This window comes from Cynara cardunculus (genome assembly GCF_001531365.2).
Source record: "Cynara cardunculus var. scolymus isolate 2C chromosome LG 15, CcrdV1, whole genome shotgun sequence".
Taxonomy (NCBI): domain Eukaryota; kingdom Viridiplantae; phylum Streptophyta; class Magnoliopsida; order Asterales; family Asteraceae; genus Cynara; species Cynara cardunculus.
The window spans coordinates 5,587,389-5,598,928 of NC_037542.1; the positions used below are offsets into that span (position 1 = coordinate 5,587,389).

The following is an 11,540-nucleotide window of genomic DNA, read 5'->3' on the forward strand; positions in this document are numbered from 1 at the left end:
ATAATTTTTTATTTATTGATTCATTTAATTTTTTTTATTTTTAAATAACCGTCTGAAAAAGTTTAAAATTAGTTTTATTTTGTACCAACTGGTTGTTTTTTTATAAAATTCACCTATTCCCGCTATTTCATATTTCATTTAAATTTTATTTGTTATTTATACTATATTATAAAGTATTTGACAAAACTTTTTAAAAACAACTTTTTATGCATAAAGGTACTGTTTATTAATGCATATTACTTAAAACTCAAGATCGCAAGTAGATTATGCGTAAGTACAACTTATTAAAGCTCCTTATCTAAATTCGTGTAACTAACTGCAGATAAACATAATCAAATACAGGATAAACATCTCATTTTAAATATAAAAAATCTAAAATATAATTAGGATAATTATTGAGTTCTAACGGAATACTTAATTATTATCTTTATAAATGTTATATTATTAAACCAAAAATAAATTATTTTGTTATTAAACTTAAATTAAATTATAATAAAAAATAAATTAAAGAAATTACATAAAAATTGAGAACTTTTAAATAGTTGATTTGATATTAATATTGATATATTTTTTTTTATGATATCTTAAAATTTATATTTTATTCAAAAATAAAATCATTATTGTTTTCTTAAAAACACATAAAATCGTATTATAACATCGACAGAGACAAATAATTATAAAATAGAACATTAAAATCGAAATGTGTTTCGTTGCATTGCGCGAGTACTCTTCTAGTTAATTAACAAATTTGTTGAATACAAACCATGACGACCGAATTTATAGTTCCCTCATGTAGTAAATGAAATTTAAGGATAAATTTTTAACACCATATATACCATAAGGATCAAATATGTAATTTCCTAAAAATCACTTTTTGAATTATTTAGCTCTCATTCTTAACCGACTTGGATTTGGAGAGACGAAAATGGAAACCACAAGAACGAAAAAAAACAGTTTATAAAAACCATGGACAAAAACCATTATAAACATCAAACGACAGGGACGAAAATCGTAGTTTATTCTTGCATTTCTTTCATTTCAACATCTCTTATTTAGATGACTATCTGTATCTCATTTTCGTTGACGTATTATCAGTCCGGCGGATTAGATAAAGCATCAACACATGTTTATGTCTACATTACAAAAAAGCGATTAAATGTGTAAGAAACATGGTTGGTACAATTATTCTATTTTGCTTCTTTCTTTTGCTCTAATCAGCTTAGTGATAAGTCAATTTGTAAGAAGTTCATTCAACGTAATATAACGTCAAATTCATGATTTAAAATCACACAAGATTGTTATAAAACTAGCATCGAGAGGGATGGAGAATAAAAACATAAAATGGAACCTAAAACCTTTTTTTTTTTTTTTTTTGAAATGGATATCCGAGCCAATGCTCGACTAATCCCAGGCACATCTAGGGCTAAAGCATGCCCCTTTAGTAAATGTCGCACAGGATGTGTGAAGAGGGGTTCGAACCTGGGTTCAGCGCTATGAACTGCCCAGGCACTAACCACTCCACCACAACACTGATTGACACCTAAAACTTGATTGTCAAATAAACTCGGAATTGGAAATCGGACCCTAGAAAATTTCGAAATCAAAGTCAACCTTAGAAACGTTTTAAACCAAATATGACTTATTATGGCTAATTTGGAATAAATAACCTCTTAATGTCAAATAAAACCGCTCAAAACCCACTGAAGCCCACCACAGCCGATTACAATTCACTTAGGAGTCGTTTACCAAACGTTTATCCGTGTAAGTGTTTGTAAAAGGCATCACCTTAGCTTACCTTATCGTTGTAATATTCTCGGACATCAAAATGGATTGTTGGCAAACGTCTTCAACAGGTAAGAAACTTTTCTCTCACTTATCGCAAAAGACTCTCAGTTTGTGCTATATTTGTTACTGGGTAAGATTCTCAGTCTTTGTCATGCTCAATCCGTAAGGTAAGTGATATCAGTAAGTATTTACCTGGTATATGTTTAATAAACGATCCTTTAGACCAGCATATGACACATTAAGACTCACAAAGACTGATTGTGACCCATTTAGACATATATGATCGATCAAGGCCTACAAAACCCTACTACCATATATTTAAGAATTGAAACATCTAAAATACCGACAGTTTGATGATTTTTATGATAAAAACAAAACCATTAAAAAAATAAATTTAAATCAAAAAGTGGTCGATAAACCACCGGTAACATTGATAATTTCGACTGTTTACCGAAGGTCTTTAGGATGGAAACAAAACGTAAAAAGTATAATTTAAATCTAAGATTTGTCAATCAATTTTCAAATTATAAAAAATTTAAGAGTAAACTATAAGTTCGGTCCTTGTGGCTTGTTGGTTTTTGTGAATTTTCCTCACTATTGTTTTGAAAATACAAGATGGTTATCATGGTTTGCAAAAACGTTCGGATTTGATGTCTTGCTCTAACCAATAGTTACAAAATCCTACTAAATGAAGGTATTTTAGACTTTTATCACTTTATGTGATTCCTTTAAAAAATAACACACACACACACACATATATATATATATATATATAGAGAGAGAGAGAGAGAGAAGGGGTTTACTTTGCAAACCATGTTATTTGTATAAACCATATAAATCTCATTCAATTAATCATAATTTTCATTTTTTTCATTTTCTTTTTGTAATTATAAGAGGTTGATTAATCATTTTTATTGTGGAAGGTGTTAATCATGGATATTATCATATTCATTATATTAATTTTAAATGAAATACACGAAACAATTTCATTAGAATTTCATAAGTATTATATGAAATAATTTCGTAAACATATATGAAACAACTTCATCTAAAATATATATATATATATATATATATATATATTAATCAATTTCATGAATCAAAATCATTAAATTAAACAATAAAATCGATAGATAATGATAGTTTGTATTTTGTAGGATTTGTGCAAATATGAATGGTTTGCATTTGATGGTTCATCTTTCTTTTAACTCTCCTTATGTATGTTTTATATATATAGAGAGAGAGAGAGATTGGTGTTAACCAACTGTGACCAGCAAAGAAATATATAGAAGGAAAAATCCCAACTGTGACCTGCAAAGAAAGAGAGAGAGGGTCGGGTCGTGTTAACCATGGAGTCGTGCAGGTGCTTATCGTTGACGAAGAAGTGGGCCTTCCAGGTGTTGTGTTAACCATAAGGGTGAGAAATCTCTTGCTGGACTGAGCAATGGGTCGCTGGTGCTGGTTGGTAATGGGTGCAATGCGCCAACGCCACTTGGAGTTGGGACCAAAATACATTAATTTCATTTATTTTAATTTTTATATTAGAAAATGACAAAAGCCTAAAATGCATTTTCATTTAATGACTGTCAGACGACCAAAATTTTTAATTTGTGACTTATATGTGGTTGATGAATATTTTATATTTTCGAAACTCTAGGAATTAAAAGCGTTATAATCCATAAGTTATAAGGATAATATATATATATATATATATATATAAAGGGTAAAAGATCGTATGAAAATGAAAGTTAAAATAAAAAACGTAAGAAAAAAATTTGAACTCTTGATTACGTTTAATATCAAAACTATCCATGAATGAAGATTAATATGGGAATTAATCTGGTGTATCTCATTCTAATATGCATCCAAATGTATTAATTTAACTTTTCTTTTTATCGGAACTCAACTTTATATATATGTATGTATATATAAATGGGTAAATTATGCATAGACCTGAGTTACATTTGTATTAATTAATGAGTTATATATGAAAAACCTAAAAAAAATGATATGACATTGTTAAAGTAAGATTTGTCTATAGGAATTTTCTCATTTTTTTGAACCTTTAAAATATTAAATAAGTTAAAGACTATTATGCCTTTAAATAAAAAAAAATTGTATTTCATTGTAAGAAGACTTTTTTGGTAATTTGACTTCCAATTTAATTAGTTTTAACTTTCAAACTATCTATCTACCTGTAGAAGTATTCTCAAATCCTTTATTCTCAAATTTTTAAATTTTAATTTTTTTTTAATTTATTTAAATTTACTTAATGACTTTATAATATGATTCACGTATTAGAATGAATCTCATTTACCAAGTCATGAACGTGACAAACCTTTTAGTTTCTATTTAATTTATGTTTATATATTCTTTTAACATTTCATCTTTTATCCCGTAAATTATTTATAAGATACAATTGAATGTTCTATCTAAATTGAATTAATTAGACTATTTTTACACCTAAATGAAATTACTATTAATACGTATGCTTTTATTTACATGACACTTTTATAATATATAAATTTTAATATACATTATAAACTAATTATAATTGTATATAAATAAATGAAGATGACGATTAATCACATCAATATAATACCTTATGATCATCATTAGCTATATTATTTACACCCAACACTCTTTATATATATATATATATATATAGAGAGAGAGAGAGAGAGAGAGAGAGAGGGGGGTTGGTTATTATATAACTCTTGACATTTGTGCAACCAATACAACTCAATCTCAATCGTCCATTTCATTTTATTAATATGTGATTTCATAGAAGTTTTGATTGTTTTCTAATATAAAGTATTGATCATAATTAATGAATCATATTCATCTTTCATAAATATTCAAATCATAATAAATAAACTCTCATTATTTTCATAAATATCTTAATTTATTGGGTTGCATTGGTTGTACAAATGCGATGGGTTGTATTTGAAACAAACCTCTCTCTCTCTCTCTCTCTCTCTCTCTCTCTATATATATATATATATATATTAATTATTTGAAAAAAAAAATTAAATAACCGGTCACATGAATTTCAATCGTTTTCTTTACTCCAACATATATTTTGATATGTATTATTTCCAAATAAATTAATTAAATCTCTAAAATTCAAAATATATAACATTTGAATCAGTATATAAAATTAAAAAATTACTATCATTTAAAATCTTATATAAATATAAATGACATCAGAACCAGATTAATAGTGGCGGATAAAATGTTGATAATTTAAAAAAATCATTGATAGTTTATTGATGGTATTTTAAATAAATGGAAAATGATAATATATAGTATTTATCGATGGTTTACCTAAAAAATTCTATACTCTCGCAAAACCGTCAACTAAGGATGGTTACTCGATGTTATCATTTCCACAACCACCCGTTAATAAAACGGTCTTAAAATTATCAGTTTTACATGCAAATCTATCTATCGAAGTCATCGGTAATTTAGTATGTTTTTTGTAGCGTTTAATATAAATACAGATGAAGGAGAGATGTAATTCATTCATGATAATTAGGGGAGGACCTATTCATATCCGAATGAGATCCCGTGCACCCGTTTTAACTGATCAATTTCACAAGTAATTTTTTATATATATAAAAGATGTACTTGCTAAACTTTGAATGTGGCTTTAAGATATTAAAAAAATACAAGGAAAATAAAAATAAAAAAAAACTCAAATGCCTCTTCAAATCAAGGAAAAAAAAATTAGAAAAAGTTCTACTCATCACCGTTGATATTGTGTTAAGATTATGACGTCATACCAAACCTTCCCAAAGATCTAACCACACCAGATCCTTCCTCTTCTTCATCCCCACCTTAATCACGGGGCACAAAACACCAAACGAAATTCCAGTTGGCACTTTATTCATTCTCTCCACTTCCGCTATCATAAATTTCACTTTGGCCCCACATGTTTCCATATTTACCATTTATACCCTCAGCTTCTTATCCTCCTTATCATCATCACATGATCGCCAAAATCCTTCCACCACCATCACCATGCCACACCCACAAAAACTTCACCTCCTCACCATCACCCTCATTCTCCTCATCTATATCATCGCCGCCCTTCGCCTGCCGGAATTTCAAGAAGCGCCGGCGTTTCGAAACGGCAAAGAATGTAACGACACAAAGATCCACATAGCAATGACCCTAGATGCAACCTACCTCCGTGGTTCAGTCGCCGGAGTCTTCTCCATCATCCAACACTCAAGTTGCCCGGAAAACACCGTCTTCCACTTCCTCACCACCCACCGCCTTTCCACCGCCCTCCGCCACACCATCGCAACCACCTTCCCTTACCTCAACTTCCACCTCCACCACTTCAATACTGATCTTGTAAAAAACAAAATCTCAACCTCCATCCGCCGTGCACTCGATCAACCTCTCAACTACGCCCGCATCTACCTCGCCGACCTCCTCCCCGCCACCGTCCACCGTGTCATCTACTTCGACTCCGACGTAATCGTTGTAGACGATGTCGTCAAGCTATGGGAAATAAACCTTAACTCCCACGTCCTTGGAGCACCGGAATATTGCCATGCCAACTTCACCCACTACTTCACACCAAAATTCTGGTCAAACCCATATTTCTCCGGCGTGTTCAAACACCGTCATGCAAAGCCATGCTATTTCAACACCGGCGTAATGGTGATTGACATGATGAAATGGAGGAGGTTTAAGATAACTGAAAAGCTCGAGAAATGGATGGAGATACAAAAAAGATACCGGATTTATGAACTGGGTTCGTTACCTCCGTTTCTGCTTGTATTCGCCGGAGATGTTAAAGCGGTGGAGCACCGGTGGAATCAACACGGACTCGGCGGAGATAACGTCGAAGGATTGTGTAGAGATTTGCATTCTGGTCCGGTGAGCTTGCTTCACTGGAGTGGAAAAGGAAAGCCGTGGCTGAGATTGGATTCGAAACGGCCATGTCCGCTCGATGGACTGTGGGCTCCATACGATCTCTTCAAGCACGGGACCTTGATTTCCGACCGGTGAATTTAAATGCAGAAAAGATACCATCGCCGGAATCTATTATCTATGGAGTACTTATCTGCTGCCGCTACAACTGTGTCGGTGGTGATTGGGAAGGACAAGCTTTCTTTTTTTGGCCGGTAAAATTTAAAAAAATGTACAAAGTTTGGAAAAATATTTCATTTTTAGCACCAAAAGTTATTGTATGATTTGTAAATATTTTTATGTTAAAACCAATCGTATATGGTCCAAAAACCGAACCTAAGGAAGTGAAATATGAAAATAACTTTTTTTTATTAATCTGGATATCCAACCCGCTATACGAGCCGACTAATCCCAAAACGACCACCTGCTTTGCAGATAGTCCAGAGTCACCGCATTTGAACTTCCGTGGCCACAAAAGAATTTTTATCCTTCTTGGATTTGAAACCATGACCTCCTCGTACCTTTGACCTTTGGAGTCAAGCTCAAACCAATCAGACACCACTCTTGTGGTTAAAATAACATTTTATGTATGTATGAATTTAAGAGCATGTGGAACAAGCTTGCGCCAAGAAAAGTCAACATTTTCATATGGAGATTGTGGCATATGATCGGATATCTATTCTTCAGGATTTAAGCAACAAAGGCATTGAACTGCATTCGATCCTTTGCCCGATGTGTGGGAGACAATGTTGAAGCATTAGGTCATTGTCTCATTGGTTGTACTCAGCAAAGGAAATATGGGAACCCATCTTCTCATGGTCACATCTCATCTTTAGTTTCGAAATTGGTACTTTTTGACCGAGGAAATAATCTTGCAATCTCGGTGAAAAGTATCTGGCAAGATGTAATTTAGATTGCAGCATATTGTATTTGGAGGACCAGGAACGCTCGAGTTTTCAAAGGGGTAGTCTCAAATACCGACTTGGATGGCGAAATCAAAACCCGCTCTTTTAAATGAATTTCCTGAAAGCTCAAAGTCTTTGTCAAAATCATGGGTCCATAATCTTGCATTTATCGTTTTTGATGGAGAAATTCAAGATATGCAAATATCTTGTAAATTCTCCTCCCATTAGGATTATTAATCACTTATCTTACCGATTGAGCATGACATAGACCAAAAATCTTACCCGGTAATAGGCATAACAAGGACCGAAAGTCTTATCCAGTAAGTGAGGAAAAAGACTCTCACCTGGTAAGCTTACCTAGTTTATGACACTTACCAACAATCCATTTTGATGACCGATAAAGTGAAAATAATTTCTCTTGCTAGTAAATAATTGGTAAACAACCCCTTCATTCTTTTTAGATGCATTACATGGTAATCTACCTAGAACATGATTTTAACTATTTCTTGATCTAAACATGGTTTTTAAGGCCTCAAACTTGATCCCACTTTTATTTTGGTCAATTCGATAACAAATTAAACGTATCACTGATAAAATGTGTAAGCAATAAAACATTAAAATGTCATGAATAGGTATTTTGTTATTTATCATTATTTTATTATAATTTCAAAATTATATTTAACAAACCAACACAAACAAATTCTAATTCATTCATATTCCAATTTGAACAAAATACATTCTTTGAAGCAAATGCTACCTTCGCTTTCTTCATTTCCTTCTACAAATCCTCTCTAAACTTCTTGCACATATTGGAGAAACCCATTTTCGCCCTTGAATTATTGCAACCTTTATGAATACAATCATTTTGAACGTATACTTTATATTTTTTATAACTTTTAGGGTGTGACAATATCGACGACATTAATAGTTCTATCCAATAATCACTGGTCCTTCGAATTGATTAAATTATCAACAACAATAGTTGTGGATGCCTTTTATTGAATTTCCCCCCTTTTAACCATGTAATATATACATATATATTTTGGAGGTTATTGTATGTTTCATTCATACTTTTGCTTTTTGTTAGTGGATCTTCTTTTCATAATAAAGTGATTGAATGAAATCCACAATTTGTTTTGTTTGTAAAAGATTATATATATATATATATATATATATATATAAATATAATTATAGAAACCAATTTCAATCAATAAGAAAATTCCATGTTTTATTCTTTATTTTTTATGAATAATGGTATAAATGTCATTTTACTTTATACCGGTTAATCTTGGTAATGTTTTAGTTATTTTTAAATATGGAAAATTAAATATAATAACTGTTTTTATGGAAGTTGTAAATCAATTTATTTTAATATATAATTATCACTATTAATAGTTTATATTCTTTTATTAAGATCAGATATAAAAAACAAGAACAATAAAGTTGATTAAAAAAATTCTCTTATCACTCAAAAAGTTTATCGCTCAAAGTCTAGCTGATGAGAGGAATTTCATCGCTCACCATTGTGGCCAATGAGGGGTTTCATCGCTCACCACAAGTCTCTCATTGCTCAAAGCTATCACTCATTGCTCATCCATGTCCGGGTATGCACATCATCGCATAAGACTTGTGTGGTTTAAACTCTTCATCGCTCAAGCCTATGACCGGATAGGAATTTTATTGCTCACAACTATGTCCGGATTATGCTCTCATCACACAATTTTTGTCCGAATATATTTTATATCTCTCAAGCCTTATCTTCATCTTTCAAACTCTTTATTTCTTCAAATAATCCTGTAAAAAACTAGTTAAGTATCCATTAATCATTCAAATAAGTATGAAAAATACTTGCTCTTCTTTTGAAAAATGATCAGATAAATTTAAAAATCACTACTCCCCATGGAATTGATATCTTCATGAAATCAGTATATCATATAAAACATTATACTCCCTTTATTCAGATAAGCTCAGGCTCTGAACTAATTTATTCAAAAACTGTATTGAAGACTAGATCATAAACTGATATATTCATAAACTACTTTAAAACACAAATCTCCATATACTTCCCTTCAAACCAAACATCAATTTATCATATGTTTAATCTTCTAAATTCACCTCAACACATAACAAACCTGAGCTTAAATAAAAAATAGATATCTTTTACCACATGTTGCTATTTTTACCGTTAATAAAAATCATATTTATTATATTCATGTGGCTCATAAAGTGTTTTTATTTAAATTCCACATTTTTAACCATATTATATTTTATTTACAACACCTAATAAAATATTATTCTGATCGTAGACCAAGTAGGACTATTGCTTTAAACTAGCATTTTTAAACTTAACCATTTGGGATTACTTTTACTATATTATAAATAAATCATATAATATAACATCTTAAAAAATTAAAAAAATTAATTCATAATTTATTGTTATAATAAAACATAATAAAACTAATTGGTAAAAACATTTAAATGCATAATAATACGGTTAATTAATACTAAAATCTTCTAAAAAATCACAATAAATTTTCTAAAATAAACGTAAAATGCACAATATATTATCGTCAACAAACACATTTCTCGGTATCAAAACCCACGAAAAGCATTTTCTTGCTTCTAGAAAAAAAAAAGAAACGGGATCAATTTAAAAACAACAATATACTATATTTATTGTTACGAGTTCAACGACTTGACGGTTAAATGAAGAATTATCTACCATCGTGTTCTTTTGTTATATGGTTTTGACCCTCTTAAAACGACTTTATTGGAGGAAATTTCTGAATAGTATCGAGATACAAACCGTTAACGATTTGTATTAAGTTTTTGTTAAATCGATACTCTTTAGATAAAATAAAACAAAATGAAAAGCAAATTAGAAGGTAGGAGGGTTTTTATCATATGCCCATATCATCCGGCTTAATGCAATCAGCTAATAAAATAAAACAAAATAAAAACGAAAATCAAATTAGAAAGTAGCAGAATTTCTGTCATATGCCCATATCATCCGGCTTGATGCAATCAGCTACCCATCAAACACGGGTCCACATTTTTTGGTAAACAAAACCTTCCTCCCATCAACTACATTCTGCATTCCAAATAAACTACTCCTTGAAACAAATATTATAATAAATTGATTTTTTTTAATTATATTTTTTTTATTAACCTGGATATTCAACCCGTTATGCGAGGTGACTAATCTCAGGACGACCACCTGTTTTGCAGATAGCCCAGAGTCACCGCATTTGAACCTCTGTGGCCACAAGGGATTTTTATTCCTCCTTGGATTTGAACCTGAGACATCCTGGTACTTTTGACCTTAAGAGTCAAGTTCAAACCAATCAGGCACCACCTTTGTGATTAATTATATTATATTTGTATACGACAAATTAACTCATACATTTTCATATCACCGGTATAAGTTAAACCATTACTTATTTATGGGGTCGGACTTTACTAGTAATTAGATACTGTTGCGTCAAACACCATTTAATTAAATGTATTTTTCAAGGGCAAATTGTCTAAAAACACACACAAGGCATATTTAAATGTTTATAATGTAAATTGTTTGTTTTATTATTAAGCATTAACATGATGTAAGTAAACCTTGATGTGTTTTGGGAAATATGGTTTTGAATTTAGTTTACCCTCTTATTAATAAGATATCATCCGACCATTTAAAGAACGCTAAAAATCACTAAAAAAACATAGTTTTAGTGATAAACGTTACATATTAATTTATTCTTGTACTATTTTATATAATGTAATTATTTTATATAATTAATAAATATTATTACTTGATGCTTAAAATAGTATATTTAATGAAGTAATCTTCTATATATATATTAAAGAAGAAACCACTATGTATGATGTGGTCTCTTCTAAAAGCTAGGAGTTTATTTATCTTTTTTCTCCTTTTTT

At 30.6% G+C, this 11,540-nt stretch overlaps 1 protein-coding gene across 1 annotated transcript; it reads left to right on the forward strand.

The window, feature by feature from the left end:
* The first annotated feature begins 5,853 nt into the window (after window positions 1-5,853).
* Window positions 5,854-7,019, forward strand: LOC112527690 (probable galacturonosyltransferase-like 3). The gene has a single exon (XM_025138457.1). It carries the CDS (start codon window positions 5,956-5,958, stop codon window positions 6,808-6,810), a length of 855 nt encoding a protein of 284 aa, XP_024994225.1. The 5' UTR covers window positions 5,854-5,955; the 3' UTR covers window positions 6,811-7,019.
* Window positions 7,020-11,540: the final 4,521 nt, after the last annotated feature.